Source organism: Coregonus lavaretus, assembly GCF_964263955.1.
Source record: "Coregonus lavaretus genome assembly, chromosome: 17".
In the NCBI taxonomy this organism is placed as follows: Eukaryota; Metazoa; Chordata; class Actinopteri; order Salmoniformes; family Salmonidae; genus Coregonus; species Coregonus lavaretus.
In genome coordinates this window covers 27,308,659-27,328,546 of record NC_140004.1, presented here as the reverse complement: position 1 = coordinate 27,328,546, position 19,888 = coordinate 27,308,659, and the positions used below count along the sequence as shown (strand labels likewise).

Genomic DNA, 19,888 nt, shown 5'->3' with positions numbered 1-19,888 from the left:
CTTTTATACTGATAACAAGTTCAAACAGGTGCCATTAATACAGGTAACGAGTGGAGGACAGAGGAGCCTCTGTTACAGGTCTGTGAGAGCCAGAAATCTTGCTTGTTTGTAGGTGACCAAATACTTATTTTCCACCATAATTTGCAAATAAATTCATTAAAAATCCTACAATGTGATTTTCTGGAGAAAAAAAATCTCAATTTGTCTGTCATAGTTGACGTGTACCTATGATGAAAATTACAGGCCTCTCTCATCTTTTTAAGTGGGAGAACATGCACAATTGGTGGCTGACTAAATACTTTTTTCCCCACTGTAGGTGTAGGCTGGTTCACCCAAATTACAAAATTAAAAATTGGTTTCCTTACCCTGTAAGCAGTCTGTGGACAAGGTAAGACAGCAATCCATGCTTTGGTTTTGTTTACCTGGCCACTGTCTCCAAATGCTAACTTTTAAGGATTTGTGGCACAAATCCAACACTTGTCAAAATCCACTATATGTGCATTTTTCGCACTTCATGTCTGAATAAAACACTGTATTCTAGACATATACAAAATGCTAGTTTCCCCTTGGCAAGGGCCTGTTTTAATGGAGAATTCCCATTGGAAGTACATTTTAGTCTAGATTAGGACCAGGCTTAATCTACACCACCATGAGCGACCAGTGTTTGGCATACATTTCTGTAGTTTCAGTCTCAGCATCCTGTATGTTTGGTGCTGAGATGAGAGGAAGATATGAGGGAGGGAGTGAGGTGAAGAATCCAAGCTTGTGTGACATTGGTAAAATATTTCCCACATTTTCTCCCATCCCCCATCCAAGGTTTATAGTCAATATTGCAAATCTCATAAAGGCCATATGGTACCTACCTAGATGTTTGAATTTGCTGTATTTTCGCATCATAGGCCTACCCCTATATACTTTTTCCATCATGATCTTATCTATTTTCCATCATGATGATAAAGGCATAATTATAACTGACACATTGTTGCACCTCTTGACTCCATCAGTCCAGCTGCTTAACCCCCGCACGCCGCTGCCAGAGAGACGCTATCACCCACGTGCACCTGTTCTGTTTACTGTTCTCTGGAGCGGAAATGATTTCTGGGCGGGGGATGAGGGACCGATCGCAGTGATGCTCAGAACGAGTAGCCATTATTGACTTCACAAATAATTAATTTCAGGAAGAAGGTCTTGTAATATTGGTCGAGGTTTACAGTTTTCATTAACATTTTGCTCATATCACAGTACATTTGGTTTTATTTATTTATTATTGGGTAGCACAGCCTACATGGATTTATACGGGAAGGTAAGATCTTACCAGCATCTATCTGTATAGTAGCCCAGGTTTAATAAGGCTATACAGGACTCAGAATACACATCATCATTACATTGAACATTTGACATTACATTACATTTTCATTGAACAAATTAATGTAGTAGACTAACACACATTTCTGAAATTTAATATTGTTTATTCTAAAAGCAAGCATCGTTTTTGCTAATGCCACAGAGGAAATGTTATAGTTGCCAAAATACTTCATTAGATAAATGAAAATGGTCACAAAAAATCAACATTATTTTTTAAATGCAGTCTTCATGCAGTTTTAAATGGTTTTCTTGAGCTTGTCAAAAGTGATGTAGGCCTACAGTTGTTGTCAAAGTGACTTTGTTGCATGCTGAATAATGTAGTCACATCGCTTTAATTTTCCAATGTCCTGGGACGCTTTTGGCATTATAAAGACTACAAGCCCCATATTGTGAACTTTGACGTGGTTGAACGTGCTTACTACGCTTTCCAACCGTTCAGTTTCGGAAAACAGGGACAGCTCCGAGGTGCTGAAATTGTCGCGGCTCTAACGGAACCGTCTCCTACAGTAAGAATTTATATAACAACATAGCCTGATATATGAACTAGGAAAAGCCACTGACTGACACGAAGTCTTCGAATGAGGTTTGTTTGCTATGATGTCGTCAGATATGTTTTCTACATCATGTCAATTTTTTGCTAGACTGTGATAGAATTCCGGAAAGAACTTGATTGAACTAGGGCGGCTACTATAGATTACAGTGTATTTGCGATTATCCAAAACTCTGTAAGGTTTTATCCAATTTAAGAGGACTACATCTGTGAAGCAAAATGGAAGAGTGTATCTTCGTCGTCATCATAACATTTCAAATGGGAAATTAGCACATTAAACACCTAAAATTATGTGTCCTTGTATAGCTTATTGCATAAGGTAATAGGACATTTTGTTTACGAAATATTGAACAGTGTTGTTAATAGTGCAGTTATAGGCTTGCTTGATGTAAAACCGAAAGCATCCTTCTCCGTGTAACAGAACAGGCAAATGCTTGACATGGCAGATTGCTGAGGCACAGTGAAAACATGAAGGCTACTAGGAACAAAGATGTCTGCTGTAGCCTAGTTGTATTTTTATAGAATGCTGACAAATGATGACGAATTTTGCAAGAACGATTAAACATTCCACCTTTTGTTTTTGCTAGAGTCAGTAATTGGATTGTTGAATTGATTGGCCTACCCCTTGATAAATCCAAGCCTAATTGATCAAACACCTTACATACCCTGCTGGGTATGAAATGCTTGTGAAGGATCTGACTGATGTTCATTGGCAGGCACATAGATGTGAGGATGTAGAACACAGGTGGACTCTTCAACTCCCCAGGGTGTGTAGTGCTCTTCTGGTTTATCCCACACAGCCATCTGTCATCAGACACACAGTCTGTGCTTTTAACACCTAACTGAGAGGCTGCTGTGTCAACCTGGTCTCACAGCATTTAGTATTATTCTTTACGTAAATCAGAGAGACTCCTTTTAGTATGATATGTTACGTTTTGTATGGTATGTATTAATTTGTGGTTGTTCATCACCCATTTCATATGATATGTTATGAATTACAATTTGTATTATATGTTACGATTTTGCAAAACGTAAAATATGTAAAAAATTTGCAAAAGGTAGAATATGTAAAAATATTGCTAAACGTATGATATGTTACAAATTCTAGCTAGGTGGCTAACGTTAGCTAGCTGGCTAATGTTAGCTAGGCTAGGGGTTAGGGTTAGGGTTAAGGTTAGGATTACGTTTAGGAGTTAGGTTAAAGGGTAAAGGTTAGAGGAAGGGTTAACTAACATGCTAAGTAGTTACAAAGTAGCTAAAAAGTAGTAAGTAGTTGAAAAGTTGCTAATTAGCTAAAATGCTTAAGTTTTCCCTGATGAGATTTGAACTCACAACCTTTGGGATGCTAGACATTTTCGTTATACGACCAACCACCCTACTTTCATTTTTGCCTTAAGTAACCATCTGTCTTATGTAACCATACCAAACGTAACATATCATACTAATTTGAGTGTCCCAGGATTTACTTTTACTATGTTACATCTAGTCTATGAGACCAGGCTGGGGGTGTGTGTGTCTGTGTGTGATTATTTTAATAATTTATTATTCTTTTACACGTCCTTGACGTCCCTCCTCCATGCAACATATCTAAACCTTAAATAGTGCCATTTCTAATTCCAATGAGTTGATTTTAAGTTTGTCATGACCTTTGACACTGCGACTCCTGGTATTACCAGATGGCTGCCACACAGGGGACCACTCAAGGGAAGGAGGGCGGGGACCAGAACTTTGACTACATGTTCAAGCTGCTGATCATTGGGAACAGTAGCGTGGGTAAAACCTCCTTCCTTTTCCGCTACGCTGACGACGCCTTCACCTCAGCCTTCGTCAGCACCGTGGGCATCGACTTCAAAGTCAAGACTGTCTACAAGAACGACAAGAGGATCAAACTGCAGATCTGGGTAAGTCTGTCTCTAAAGTCCAGGGTACTTACTATTGTAATAGATAATGTCTAATGTACGTATAGCTTTTCAACTACAGTGTGCACAAATATGAGCTATTCATTCAACTGCAATATTGATCTTATCTTGCCTTGGTTTAGGAACAGTAATTTAAATCATTTGATCTAAATACTCAAAAGTATTAAGCTCAAAATGTCATTGCCAGTTTTAGTAGATTACCACTATTGGAAAATGGCTACATTCAAAACAGGTTAACAATGGCCAGAAAAGCCATTGAAGCAGTGCTGAGCTTTTCAAATTGATTCTGCTGTTGCAACCACACACAACTTACTTTTTTGCATCACGTCATGGAGAAACTCAATATTTTGTATCTCTCATTGCAATCTATTTTTGATATCACCAGAGTATTGCCTCTAGCTCATAAGTAGTATGCATATGAGGAGACATCCTGACCTACAGTAGTCATAGGAACTAGCTCCTGTTAGAAGTTGTCCGTAGGCACAGATCTACGATCAGTTTACATCACCCCAATACTAACACTAACCATTAGAGGGAAAAAATACATAAGAGACCATAGATCAGCCTCTAGAGGCAAATTCAGTCTTATCCTACAGGGGCTCGGCATCAGCCTAGGGTAGTCAACCTATTTCAGACATTGTCAATCTATCTCATCACTACAATCATGCACTCTCATTCATTCCCAAGGGGCTTTAGGGAGCTCGTAACTATTGAAATAATCAGTGTCTTCTTATGTCATTTGTATTCTAGCCTCCCAAGGAGTCTTGGAGGACTAACCTAACAGTGGGCTAATGGAGGTTCTATTGAACAATAAACAAAAGCCTTCACTAATTGTTAAGGGGGGTTTGGAAAAAGAAACTCCCCTGTCCAATCTCCCTTTCTTTTAACCGAATGACCCTGGTCTGTAAACCACATTAGACTATGATTTCATAGCCAGGCCCCTTCCCCTTACCCTGTCAGCTACTCTTGATCAATAACTATCTAGGACTGTGACAGGTTGTAACTAGATGGCTCATGGTTGGTCAAGCAGTCATTCTCTCTATTTCTCCTGAGTAATTTGTTAAGAAAACACACTTGTAGTTAAACTTAACAAACATACACTACCAGTCAAAAGTTTGGACACACCTACTCATTCAAGGGTTTTTCTTTATTTTTACTATGTCTACTACTAGACATCAAAACTATGAAATAACACATATGGAATCATGTAGTAACCAAAAAAGTTTTAAACAAATCAAAATATATTTTATATTTGAGATTCTTCAAATAGCCACCATTTGCCTTGATGGCAGCTTTGCACACTCTTGGCATTCTCTCAACCAGCTTCATGAGGTAGCCACCTGGAATGCATTTCAATTAACAGGTGTGCCTTCTTAAAAGTTAATTTGTGGAATTTATTTCCTTCTTAATATGTTTGAGCCAATCAGTTGTGTTGTGACAAGGAAGGGGGGTATACAGAAGATAGCCCTATTTGGTAAAAGACCAAGTCCATATTATGGCAAGAACAGCTCAAATAAGCAAAGAGAAACGACAGTCCATCATTACTTTAAGACATGAAGGTCAGTCAATACGGAACATTTCAAGAACTTTGAACGTTTCTTCAAGTGCAGTTGCAAAAACCATCAAGCACTATGATGAAACTGGCTCTCATGAGGACCGCCACAGGAATGGAAGACTCAGAGTTACCTCTGCTGCAGAGGATACGTTCATTAGAGTTACCAGCCTCAGAAATTGCAGCCCAAATAAATGCTTCACAGAGTTCAAGTCACAGACACATCTCAACATCAACTGTTCAGAGGAGACTGTGTGAATCAGGCCTTCATGGCCGAATTGCTGCAAAGAAACCACTACTAAAGGACACCAATAAGAAGAAGAGACCTGCTTGGGCCAAGAAACACGAGCAATGGACATTAGACTGGTGAAAATGTGTCCTTTGGTCTGGAGTCCAAATTGAAGATTTTTGGTTCAACCGCTGTGTCTTTGCGAGACGCGGTGTGGGTGAACGGATGATCTCTGCATGTGTAGTTCCCACCGTAAAGCATGGAGGAGGAGGTGTTATGGTGAGGGGGTGCTTTGCTGGTGACACTGTCTGTGATTTATTTAGAATTCAATGCACACTTAACCAGCATGGCTACCACAGCATTCTGCAGCGATACGCCATCCCATCTGGTTTGGCCTTAGTGGGACTATCATTTGTTTTTCAACAGGACAATGACCCACCACACCTCCAGGCTGTGTAAGGGCTATTTTACCAAGAAGGAGAGTGATGGAGTGCTGCATCAGATGACCTGGCCTCCACAATCCCCCGACCTCAACCCAATTGAGATGGTTTGGGATGAGTCGGACGGCAGAGTGAAGGAAAAGCAGCCAACAAGTGCTCAGCATATGTGGGAACTCCTTCAAGACTGTTGGAAAAGCATTCCAGGTTGAAGCTGGTTGAGAGAATGCCAAGAGTGTGCAAAGCTGTCATCAAGGCAAAGGCTGTTTGAAGAATCTTTGTTTAATGTCCATTGCTTGTCTTTCTTGACCCAAGCAGGTCTCTTCTTATTATTGGTGTCCTTTAGTAGTGGTTTCTTTGCAGTAATTCGACCATGAAGGCCTGATTCACGCAGTCTCCTCTGAACAGCTGATGTTGAGATGTGTCTGTTACTTGAACTCTGTGAAGCATTTATTTGGGCTGCAATTTCTGAGGCTGGTAACTCTAATGAACTTATCCTCTGCAGCAGAGGTAACTCTGCGTCTTCCTTTCCTGTGGCGGTCCTCATGGGAGCCAGTTTCATCATAGCGCTTGATGGTTTTTGCGACTGCACTTGAAGAAACGTTCAAAGTTCTTGATATTTTCCGTATTGACTGACCTTCATGTTTTAAAGTAATGATGGACTGTCATTTCTCTTTGCTTATTTGAGCTGTTCTTGCCATAATATGGACTTGGTCTTTTACCAAATAGGGCTATCTTCTGTATACCCCCCCTACCTTGTCACAACACAACTGATTGGCTCAAACGCATTAAGAAGAAAGATATTCCACAAATTAACTTTTAAGAAGGCACACCTGTCAATTAAAATGCATTCCAGGTGACTACCTCATGAAGATAGTTGAGAGAATGCCAAGAGTGTGCAAAGCTGTCATCAAGGCAAAGGGTGGCTATTTGAAGAATCTCAAATATAAAATATATTTTGAATTTTTGAATATATTTGTTTAACACTTTATTGGTTACTACATGATTCCATATGTGTTATTTCATAGTTGTGATGTCTTCACTATTATTCTACAATGTAAAAAATAGTCAAAATAAAGAAAAACCCTTGAAGGAGTAGGTGTGTCCAAACTTTTGACTGGTACTATAATTGTTTGCTGCTTCAAACCTTTTTGTCCATGCCTGTTACGGTTACCAGGCAACTTTATAAACAAGCAATCCCTTAAAGCTTACAGGTAACGATACTGACATCTACATTGTTATAGATTTCTATGAGCCAATGTGCAGACTAGGATCCAGTCACAATTACATTTGAGGTGGTTTGTGCCACTTCGCTGTATGAACCTGGAGTGATTGAATGCGATGGATGTGTCATCGTTTACAGGATGCTAGTAACCCTTAGCTGAAGGACATCATCACTGAATAACACTCCTCTCAGACTGTGTGTTCTCCTGTGGTTGGCCGACTTCGCCTAAGGCTCTTTTAATTAGGAGGTTCGGAGATGGAGGAGTTTGTTTCTGAGCACCTCTGAGGCAGCTAAGGCTACAGTTTAAAGCCTGCTTCCTCCAAACGCCCACTCTCACTCTCTCCTAGAGAGGCAATGCTGTTCGCTGTCATATCTACTGTCTGTTCCACCAATTAATTGGTCCCAGACAGTACTGTAGCAGTTAATCAGCTGATTTGCATGGGACACAAATCACACGCACTTTAACAGGAAGCAGAAAAGCAGGGTTGAATGTAAACAGTTTAAATTACGAGTAATGAGGGTAATGGGTTTTTGTCAGTTAAGGAAAGACAAGCAGGTTCTAACAGAGGCAGGATTGCCAGAGAGAGCATTCAAATGAATAGCTCTAGGTTGTCTCATTGGGCTTTTTGAGAGAACTGTTCCTTCAGTGGTCATTTCATAATAATTGATTATGTCCTTGTGGGTATTGCAAGATTAATCACATGTGAAATTGTGTTTCATAGTAATTTGCAAATACAGTTACGTTTTACTGGTTATAGTTTTATGTATTATCATAATCATGTTTGAGAACTGTACTATTCCTGACGAGCCACAGTATACCAGAATTGACCAGTAAGATTCAAATAAGATGTCCTTCAATCCCTGCTGTCACTCTGCACTGACTGTACTAAAGGTTCTGTCAATTTTTTGGGCTTATTCACACTGTAAACTGCAGTGTGGTCCTTGGTGATGCATAAACAAACTCAGTCAAACTCAGTTAGTTTCTAATGGAGCACATGTTCACTGGACTCTGGATTTCACTGGATTTCACTGGATTTACTGAATTTTTCTGTCTTGCTGTGTTTTTAGCTAAGAACAAGCAAAGCTGCCCACTCAAATAGCCCAGAGATATAAAAAAAAAAAAAGGTAATCGTCAAGCACTTGGCCCTGAATCGATAGGGTAATGAAATGTGTGGATGCAGACAGTATGTCCTCAGGATGCAGCCAAGAGAAAAGTCAACAGTCAAATCATTGTCTAGATGAATGTTTCATGTAAAGTAATGTCACAGTCTGCCAAACAAGAGAACCATTAGCAAAATGTGTGAAAAAGGCTAAAATGATTTCCTTTCAAAACATTAGTAATGCTATAGGCCTACTGTGCATATTGTATTGTACAAAAAAAGAACACACCTGCACACCCTCATGCACGTGCATATGCAGGTGCACATACAGTACGTCAATGTGTTAGTGTGTATTATTGTGGGTTTCCATTGCTCAGCCCAGCTGCTGTATGAAGGAGATGGAGGGAGGCAGCCTTTGAGCTGTGTGTGCTTTTGAAGGTCAGAGATGTCCTCTGGCTACCACACAGATACAATTATAGCCATATTCACAGAGCAGAGCAGGCCTCTCTGTAGCTAATGTAACCCAGCACTGTTTTGGCTTAGAATCCCCTACAGAACACAGATGACAGATAGTTTTAGTGTTTTCGCAAAAGGACAGTGGGATTTTATCCCCTCCAACCACCTACTTCAAACATGAGTTGGAAATCAGACAAAATGGCCGTTTGCCATTTTCCTTTTGATGAATCAGCCAGTCTGCTATATGACTGATATGCTAACTAGAGTACCAGCTATGACAATCAATAGCACACTGCTGCGTTGCCCTATACAATATGTTTACTGTAAGCCAATAGACATTACATAATACAGTATGGCACTTTCAGTAGGCCTCAGCCACCACAGTCACTAATCATGGCCTCTGAAATATATATATTTATTTCAATTCTTAGCTACAGTATATGGGATCAAACTGTTTGATATGAGTGGTCTGCTTCCCATTGGGGTGTGGAGACATCACCAGACACTCTGTTGTGTATCAATTGCTCTGTTTGGAATGGGCCCTGCAGAGATGGAGAGAGAGTGAGAGAGCTCGTTTTGGGTGATTTGATTTATTGATCACAGTGCATGGTTCATTTACTGGGGAGACTTGAACCTCTAGAATCTGGGAATAGATAATGACCATCCTATCAATGACAGCGATGCAGCATACATGATAATCACAGCCAGCCAAACCAGTCAGCGATGCATTATGCATATGATAATCACAACCAGCCAAACAGGTCCAGAATAAATACACACATGAAGGATGGGAGACTTTCTCTGTGACTGTTAGTTATCTGTGTGACTGTGTGTGTGTGTGTGTGTGTGTGTGTGTGTGTGTGTGTGTGTGTGTGTGTGTGTGTGTGTGTGTGTGTGTGTGTGTGTGTGTGTGTGTGTGTGTGTGTGTGTGTGTGTGTGTGTGTGTGTGTGTGTGTGTGTGTGTGTGTGTGTGTGTGTGCGTGCGTGTGTGTGCATGTGTTTGTGACCAGCAATAACAATGTTCTATATCTCTCCAGGACACGGCGGGACAGGAGCGGTACCGGACCATCACCACTGCATACTACCGCGGAGCCATGGGCTTCATCCTTATGTATGACATCACCAATGAGGAGTCCTTCCATTGTGTGCAGGACTGGTGAGTTCTACTGGGGTACAAAACATTTTCACCCTCTCTAGGAGGAAAATGGGAGACGAATATCATGCGTTTCTTTTCTCATCGAAAACCAATACGTACCAGCATTACAGCTTTCATCAGCACGTTGGTAAGACTGCAATGTTGTGTCAGTACATCATGTATCATGAAATACACGAGGGAAGGAAGCAACTTCAGATGCCAAGTTATGTTTTCATCTCTTCATTCAAAGACTCAATCATGGACACTCTTACTGACAGTTGTGGCTGCTTCGCGTGATGTGTTGTTGTCTCTACCTTCTTGCCCTTTGTGCTGTTGTCTGTGCCCAATAATGTTTGTACCATGTTTTGTGCTGCTACCATGTTGTGCTGCTGCCATGTTGTGTTGCTACCATGTTGTTGTCATGTTGTGTTGCTACCATGCTGTGTAGTCATGTGTTGCTGCCATGCTATGTTGTTGTCTTAGGTCTCTCTTTATGTAGTGTTGTGGTGTCTCTCTTGTCTTGATGTGTGTTTTGTCCTATAGTTTTATTTTATTTTTTATTTTTTATCCCAGCCCCCGTCCCTGCAGGAGGCCTTTTGCCTTTTGGTAGGCCGTCATTGTAAATAAGAATTTGTTCTTAACTGACATGCCTAGTTAAATAAAGGTTAAATAAAAATTAAATGAATAAATATTGTTTGATGGATTAAGTACTGTATATCTTAACCACATTCTCACAAAGACTACATATCTTTATGGACAAGGACAACAGAAGAGGTGTGTTGTTGTTGGGTTGTATTGAGACAGGATGAGTATAAGATTTCTCCCTGTGATTTCTCCCTGTGAAGAAACAGACCCAAATAGCTGACCTTCATCCCTGTCAGTATCTCCTTATCTAAGCGTATTGATTAGAGAGCTTGTTGTCAGAGAGCCTCTGGCCCATCTGTGTGAGGGTCCCTGGGGAGGCCGGGCAGAGCCATGAATCGCTGTCTTTGTAAACCACACAAGCTATTTCCATCTGAATACTGAATACCTACACTAACCTGTACTGAGTGTTTCCTGTACCCTGAATTCAACATGATTTATTCAGGACTAGAAATAAGAACACAAGAGGAGTCTATTTAATCAGTCACAAAAAATAGGTTTCTGGAATAAACTCTACCAGAATGGTTTAAGAAAGATAATGTTTTGATGGATGCACTTGACAAAACTGCTTAACTGTCTCAAGGTGAAACAAAATGTTTGTTGGTATGTTGTGTGGGGCATCTGTGTAGAAAGGAGATTGGTTAAACATCTCTGTTCCCTGTGGTTGTGTACATGTAATATGAACAAAAATATAAACGCAACAATTTCAACGATTTTACTGAGTTACAGTTCATATAAGGAAATCAGTCAATTAAAATAAATACATTAGGCCCTAATCTATGGATTTCACATGATTGGGCAGGGGCGCCTACTGGGGAGCCAGGCCCAGCCAATCAGAATGAGTTTTTCCCCAGAAAAGGGATCATGCTCTTTAATCAGCTTTTTGATATGCCACACCTGTCAGGTGGATGGATTACCTTGGCAAAAGAGAAATGCTCACTAACAGGGATGTAAACAAATGTGTGCACAAAATTGAAGAGAAATAAGCTTTTTGTGCGTATGGAACATTTCTGGGATCTTTTATTTCAGCTCATGAAACATGGGACCAACACTTTACATGTTGCGTTTATATTTTTGTTCAGTATAGTTACAGTAGCTAATGACTGGTATTATCCTGGAGCTGTTCAAATCAGTGAGTTTTCTCTAGAGCATAGAGCAGACAGAGCACAACAATACTTTATAATTCTACCCAACAACCTAAACAGACTTCTTCTTATGGTAGGCTTTTACTCCATTCTCAATTCTTCTTCCTGGTTATAAGGTTGAGGGCAAAGATGCATGGTTTCCATAGCAACGGCTCCTTCCCTGCCAGGCTGTGTGTGAATGAGCTCCTGTCCTGACACACTAATTTCCTGTGTGTGACGCAGTTGTGTCCTGATAGTGACGAAGGCACGCCTGTGCTTTTCACAGAAATAGATGCTGCTGCACCTCTCCTCTTCTCTCCTCTCCTGGTTATTGATCATTGAAACACAGAACTAATAATTGGGAGAGATAAACATAGACATCGTTAATCATTTCGACACTAAATATAGGCTAACCTAGAGGTCAATTATATGTAAACATTCAATGCAAACGGCAGTTCAGAGCAGGTGTTTTTGACTGGGATGTCATTGTGAGATATATCAGTCAACAGTTAGATGTGATGGCCTTGCTGCTATTCCAGTTTCAACTGTTCTGCCTGCGGCTACGAAACCCCTACCTGTCCCAGACCTGCTGTTTTCAACTCTAAATGATCGGCTATGAAAAGCCAACTGAGAGACCTGAGCCCTAGGACCATACGTCGGGACTACCGGCCGTGGTGACTCCTTGCTATCCCCAGTCCGCCTGGCCTTGCTGCTATTCCAGTTTAAACTGTTCTGCCTGCGGTTATGGAACCCCTACCTGTCCCAGACCTGCTGTTTTAAACTCTAATGATCGGCTATGAAAAGCCAACTGAGATTTATTCCTGATTATTATTTGACCATGCTTGTCACTTATGAACATTTTTGAACATCTTGGCATGGTTCTGTTATAATCTCCACCCGGCACAGCCAGAAGAGGACTGGCCACCCCTCATAGCCTGGTTCCTCTCTAGGTTTCTTCCTAGGTTTTGCCTTTCTAGGGAGTTTTTCCTAGCCACCGTGCTTCTACACCTGCATTACTAGCTGTTTGGGGTTTTAGGCTGGGTTTCTGTACAGCACTTCGAGATATTAGCTGATGTAAGAAGGGCTATATAAAATAAAATTGATTGATTGATTGATTGAATTGACCTATATCTCAACTCCTATGACCAGTCTGATCTGGACTGAGTAGTACTGACATCAAGGTACATTACTTTGTTCCGCTGGTGCTCTGGCCTGCTTACTGTGTGGCCACAGGGGAAATGTGTTCCTGAAATGTTTCTCCGAAAATCAGTTTATCAGTTCCAGTCCTACAGTAGCACCTCATCGTCCTGATCTGATGATGGAGGAGATGTGTTGTTGTTTACTGTATCAGCTTATCACCTAGAGCTTCTAGTAGATAGATGCAGTGCTCTGTTTTGAGTTTTAGTTCCTGTTTCTTTCTGTGTGTGTGTGTGCGTGTGCAGGTCGACCCAGATAAAGACCTATTCGTGGGACAACGCCCAGGTGGTGTTGGCTGGGAACAAATGTGACATGCAGGAGGAGAGGGTGGTGGCTGCAGATAGCGGGAGACAACTGGCAGAACAACTGGGTGAGCTGCTGTCATTTCATTGATCAGGGACACTTTATATAAACAGAGATAAAATAATGAACTCATTGAATCATCAACAGTCAGATACAAATATCTATAATGCGTTAGCTCGTGCTGATTCACAGCACCAGTGCCTACATGGGCTTTTGTAAGCATGACCTACAGTATTTGACAGGCTTACATTTCCACTAAGACATTACATCAAGAGATTTCTGAATGTGGACAATTTACTTCTTGTAAACATCATCAACAATGTTCATATATTATTTATAATTTTCTCTCTCTCTCTCTATCCATTCACAGGTTTTGAGTTCTTTGAGACGAGTGCCAAGGACAACATCAACGTCAAGCAGACCTTCGAGCGCCTCGTTGACATCATCTGTGACAGGATGTCCGAAAGCCTGGACACTGACACCGCCGTTACTACGGGAACACCCAGCACCAAACTGACAGACAGCGCCCCGCCCCTCCAGCAGCCCGCCTGCAACTGTTAGTGGCTCCTCCCACTTCCTGTGTTGCCAAGATACCCAGTCCCTTAGATGTAGTCAGCATCCCAAATGACATCCTATTCCCTATATCAGAGTGAGAGGTGGGTTGCGAGTGAGAGGTGGGTTGCGAGTTATCAGAATACTATAATCTATAATCACACACAATTTCTTCTTAATTTGAGTCGTTGGAGGACGATTTGGGTCATGGGAGGATGGTAAATTTTTCATTTGGGTCTCGAGCTGAAAAGGTTTAAGAACCCCTGCCCTATATAATGCACTACTTTTGAGCAGGGCCCACATAGTGCTCTTGTCAAAAGTAGTGCACTATGTAGGGTATAGGGTGCCATTTTGGATACAGCCATAGTTTTAAAGGTACAATGCAGACATGTTTTGAATCTTAATATCATATAATTTCTTGGTAACAATAAAGTACCTTACTGTTATTGTTTTCAACTAAAATGGTAAAAAAGAAACCAAAATAGCTTCTTAGCAAAGAGCAATTTCTCAAGCAAGAAATTTGCTAGGGCTGTCTGGGAGTGGTCTGAGTGGGGAGGGGAAAACTGAAAACTTGCTGTTATTGTGAGTGGGGAGGGGAAAACTGAAAACTAGCTGTTATTGGCAGAGAGGTTTGGAACGCTCTATCTTATTGGTCTATTAACTTATTTAACGCCTGGTGATGTCAACAGGCAGGCCAAAACTCCATTCCACCAAAACAGGCTGAAATTTCAGGCGGCCTGACATTTTCACAGTCACAGTATTATTCCAACCTCATAGTATGGAAATATATATAAAACATAGGAAAGTGACATTTTTTTACTGTACTGGGCCTTTAAAGCAGGGGTGCACTACTAAGGCCCTGGAGGGCTGCTGTGAAGGCTGACTTGCGTCCTTGCCTTTTAGTCAAGAGATTGACCAGTGTAGCTGCTGTAGTTGCACTCTCTGGCCAGTCAGTGACAGTAGTTGATCAATTAAGTGCCAGGATGGAAGGAAAACCAGCAGGACTTGATCCCTAGAGGACAGGAGTTGTGCACACTTGTCTTTCTGTATCCTGCACTGTAACAGAAAACTAATTTATACAGTCATTTTGAGTATTATCATTAGTAAAATACTCTGAAACTTTTTACTACAGCATACTGTATATTATGGTGCATTGTGGTAAATGTTGTGGGCTGGGAAATAATTGCTGTATTTTGAATGGTACTGTAATTCCACCCCACAGAATACAGTACCATACTGTATCTTTGGAGCGCCAAAAACCTTTTGACCACTTGTGGGTGCATGGTATTGTTGTGCCACTCAAAAACAATATTTTTGTATTTGTTTCATTAGTCCACTGTTGATACAGTCCCTAAATGTTTTGCATGTCAGCAATCAAGTTTTCAAGATATAGAAAAAACATCATACTGTGACACTTTCTGTATTTTAAAAGTTATATATCTTGAAAACTTGATTGCTGACATGCAAAAACATATGGGACTGTATCAACGGTGGACTAATGAAAAACATACAAGAAGGTAATTTTCCCTTTAACATATTTTGAGGCGTGCCTTGTAAGAGGCTATATTGGTTGCACCTGCGAGTGAGAATGCTGTACCAATTTGACTACTATGTGGTGATAGTGACCCATCAATCCATAATGTATAGGGGACAGATTAGAGTGGCAGCCAGTCAAACCTTAAATGGTTAAGCATTTTGCCAGGTCCTTTTGGTCTGTTTTGCCCTGTAGTCGCTGTCAGTTTGGAAACCTTTGTTAAGGCCTCTAGATGTGCAAGTGACACAAAACACCAAATATTCATTAATATGCTATAATGTGTAAACACTTTACATAGCAGCCAACTTGCTTGCACCACTCCCTTGTAATTACAGTAAAATACTGTGAAATACAAACCCCTCCCCTCAATTAATTTCATCCATTCATTCATTCTGATTATGGTAGAATTAACTTTTTTGCAGTATAATACAGTACATTTTACGATATTGTACTGTGTGTGTCATTACACAGTACTTGCTTTGATATCGTATTTATATAATAGTAGGTGTACTGTAATATGAAATACAGAATTTTACTTGCCACTGAGCTGCCTGTAAGTTACTGTCAAATTCACAGCAACCCCTTTACAGTGTGGTGTGTCATCCGACCGCTTTTATCATTGTACATCAATGGCAATCAATTAGCCTGGGTGCCAGTTTGGTTCTGCTCTCTTGCCAACTCTTTATGGATTTGTCATGCCAAACATAGCGGGGCAATGGCAACAATGGAGTTGGCAAGATCACAGATCTGTGACCAGGCTAGCAATCAATGTCTGTCCCTCTCCATAGCTGTGTTGAGGAACTGTCAGAATATGTCTGATGAGTCTGTGTAGGCCTATTACAGTGTGGCTGATATTAGGACACTACAAAAATACATTATCCTCTTTAGCTTACCTTAACATTCACAAAAATGATGCTTGTAAAGGCTTTTAGAATTCAATGTGTGGTCAATGCACGTACTGCACAGTAGCTTTCCAACTGGCTTCAAAGACTTGTTATCAGTTCTAATTCTATGAGGAGAACCCATAGCTGTCACTATTTTTACTGTCCATCCTAAAACTTTCCTGACACACAGTTATAATCAGTGCTTTAATTTATTTATCCTTCTATTTATGTATTTATTACATTTGTTTATGTATTGTTGTTACATATTGTCTTCTGCCACAGCCAAAATATATTATTCAGTGTACTGTATACAAACTGGTAGGTGGTAGTTGATTTCTGTTTGCAGTGTGTGTGTGCGTGCGTGACCGTGTGCCTGTGTGTTTTAGGAAGAGTTAATGAGTGTGGCTGTATGACTACTTTCAATCATCTACCTTGGGTAAAAACAAATGTGGCCTTTTAGTATTTCCAACATGGCCTCTTCTCCTTTGTGCTCACCTGCCACATTTATTTCATATTTCATGAATATACTATACATGCATTGTGTCTGTGTGAGTACTGTATTATACTTTACATGTGTATTTGTAGTAGTAGTAGTCCTGATGTGTGATCTAATGAGTGTCTGCATTTCTGCAAACTGAATAGATCCTCTTTTCCTAGCCTTAATAAGAATAATACAAGTGTGCTGTCAAATAGCCAATAACCGAAGTTGTGTTTTTCTACCCAGACCCTTACAGTTAGCTTTACCCAAACTATAAACCCTTCCCTCATTTCCAGCAGATTTACATTTATTGTCATGAATCTTGACCTGGAGGCAGAACTGAGCGGTTTCTGCTAGATAGGCCAGCTGCAAAATCAATATTGTCTATGTTGTAGAAATTTATGAAAACAAAAATTAGCTTTTTGGTCTTAATTTAAGGTTAGGGTTAGGTATTAGGCTTAGCAGTGTGGTTAAGGTTAGGGTTAAGGTAAGTTTAAAATCAGATTTTATTTTTGTGGCTGTGCCAGCTAGTGACCACTCCGCAGAGCTGCCTCCAGTACATGAGTCATGTCAATAAATGCCAACCTGCTCATTTCCACTTCTCAAGAGAATGAAAACATATAATACAAAAATTAAACACAGCCAAGATATGATATGTTATGACAGATGGATACTGAAGCCATGATAGATGGTCTGTCTGACTGGATAAACAGCAATATTCTATAAAACAGTCAACACATCCATATTTTATATACCTGCAATATGGGTTCCCTTTTCTAAGAAACTAGTGCACCTTTTCCACATCCCTGACCAGCTTAGGGATCATGTTATTATTGTCTCTCCATCATTGGCTGAAGCAAATTGTCCTTTACATTTAGCATGTCCTGTAAATCACAGTAAAGATAATCTCTACTACATATTAAGTGAATAGTTACATTTCTCCTTTAGCTTCAAATAACCTAGAAACTGAATAGTAAAACAGAAAAGAAAAGTTGCATGAAGACATTGAATTATCTATATTTCTATCTATAAGGGTGTATATTGTCTATGTTTAAGTGCATCCTCGTAGCTTTGGCTGTGGGGTGCAATGGGCCAACAAGTGCAATATTTTATTAATTATTTCTTGTACATAGTCCTCCTAGTACATTATACTTGCAGTAGAGTGACTGTTCTAATGTTCTTGTTGTACTGTATGGCGCTGCAAGCATCACACACACACTAAATATGTGCTTTATCTGGGATTCGCAGTGAGGTGAAGTAGTGAGTGTGTATATTACTTATTGTGTGTGTTGACCTTTTCTACTGATGTATTCATGTACTACTTACTATATACTGTTCCTGTTAGCTAACTGTTGGTGAACTCGTAATATACGTCAAAATGCAGTGTTGTGAAAGATAGTCAGGGAAATTAGTATATATGCCATATGCCGTACTGATATTAAGTCTATGTGATAAAAAAGGGAAATATCTCAACTCAAACATGATGTCTGTGTGAGACATGATTATTTACCTGTACACACAATAATAGGCATTACCCTGCTGAGTTTGAGACTACTAACATCACTCCATTCAAATCCCCTGTCATCTATTTCATCTGTGATCATGCATATTCATGACCTCCACTAGCAGGTGAAAAGCCACTTCAACATGTCATTACTGATGAAGGCTTAAGATGATAATAATGAATAACAATAATAATAATAATAATAATTCATTGTACTTATGAAGTGCTTTTGAAGAACTTGAAGAGGCTTTATATCAAACTATAGTATACTCACGCTCTGGTCACCTCTCATTGAAGTGTGGACTGATATTAAACTGGATATATTACTTGTACCTTTAAGTGCAAGCAATGTACAACATATGTTTTTGAGATGATAGGAAATAAACAAATTGTACTCATGTCATGTGTGTATTGTGTTTGTGTGTAGAGATCCATTGAATACCTCTTGAGATCGGTGTTCAGCTTGTCGGTGTGTTTTTGCGGTCACTCTATTTCTAGAGAAAGTGTGCCTCTTAAGGGACAAACTAGGGAAGTTCATGTTTTACAAGTTCTACCCATTCAAGAAGAATTCAACTGGTTTTGCTGCCCGTGTCCTGTTTCACCTAACCTTGACAGACTGAATAGATGATGATTCTATGCCCAGCATTGGGTTATGGATATGACCATGGGTTGAGGTCAAGGAAAGGATTAGGGTTGTGTTTGAGGCTAGGGTATGGGTTGAACAGGGATGTGAACATGAAGCTAGGGTTAGGGTTTTGGTTCCAGTTAGTGTTGAACCAAGGTGTGGAGATGAAAGTAGGTTCAGGCTAGGGTTAGAGTTGAACCGGGATGTGGACATGAAGCTAGGGTTAGGGTTAATGTGGTTGTGTTTGTGTTTAAAGCTAGGTTCAACTCTAACCCTCAACCGCAACCCTGACTCTAACCCTAGCTTCATGTTCACCTCCCGGTTCAACCTAACCCTAAACCACAACCCTAACCCTAGCCCAAACTACAACCAAAACCCTAACCCTAGCTTCATGTGGTTTTGGTAGATGTCCGTTTTTACCACTAGAGGCCCGGCTTTCTCCACGTACATCTAGTCTGGAATCAAACATGCACAGGCAGGGACAAATGCCCCAGAAGTCCCATTACCACTGATCTAGACTACCCAAGCCTAAATCCTAACCTTATGGATGGACTGGGACATACACTATACAGTGGGGAAAAAAGGTATTTAGTCAGCCACCAATTGTGCAAGTTCTCCCACTTAAAAAGATGAGAAAGGCCTGTAATTTTCATCATAGGTACACGTCAACTATGACAGACAAAATGAGAAAAGAAATTCCTGAAAATCACATTGTAGGATTTTTAATGAATTTATTTGCAAATTATGGTGGAAAATATGTATTTGGTCAATAACAAAAGTTTCTCAATACTTTGTTATATACCCGTTGTTGGCAATGACACAGGTCAAACGTTTTCTGTAAGTCTTCACAAGGTTTTCACACACTGTTGCTGGTATTTTGGCCCATTCCTCCATGCAGATCTCCTCTAGAGCAGTGATGTTTTGGGGCTGTCGCTGGGCAACACAGACTTTCAACTCCCTCCAAAGATTTTCTATGGGGTTGAGATCTGGAGACTGGCTAGGCCACTCCAGGACCTTGAAATGCTTCTTACGAAGCCACTCCTTCATTGCCCGGGCGGTGTGTTTGGGATCATTGTC

General features: G+C 40.4%; 1 protein-coding gene across 1 annotated transcript; it reads left to right on the top strand.

Annotated features, from left to right (window-relative positions):
* Positions 1 to 1,285: 1,285 nt before the first annotated feature.
* Positions 1,286 to 13,795, top strand: LOC311144731 (ras-related protein Rab-3C-like; the record flags this gene model as incomplete). The annotated part of the gene is made up of 5 exons (XM_084180826.1): positions 1,286 to 1,303; positions 3,592 to 3,816; positions 9,871 to 9,989; positions 13,177 to 13,301; positions 13,605 to 13,795. The coding sequence occupies 5 exons, from the start codon at positions 1,286 to 1,288 to the stop codon at positions 13,793 to 13,795; spliced, it is 678 nt and encodes a 225-aa protein (XP_084036952.1).
* Between the last annotated feature and the right edge of the window lie 6,093 nt (positions 13,796 to 19,888).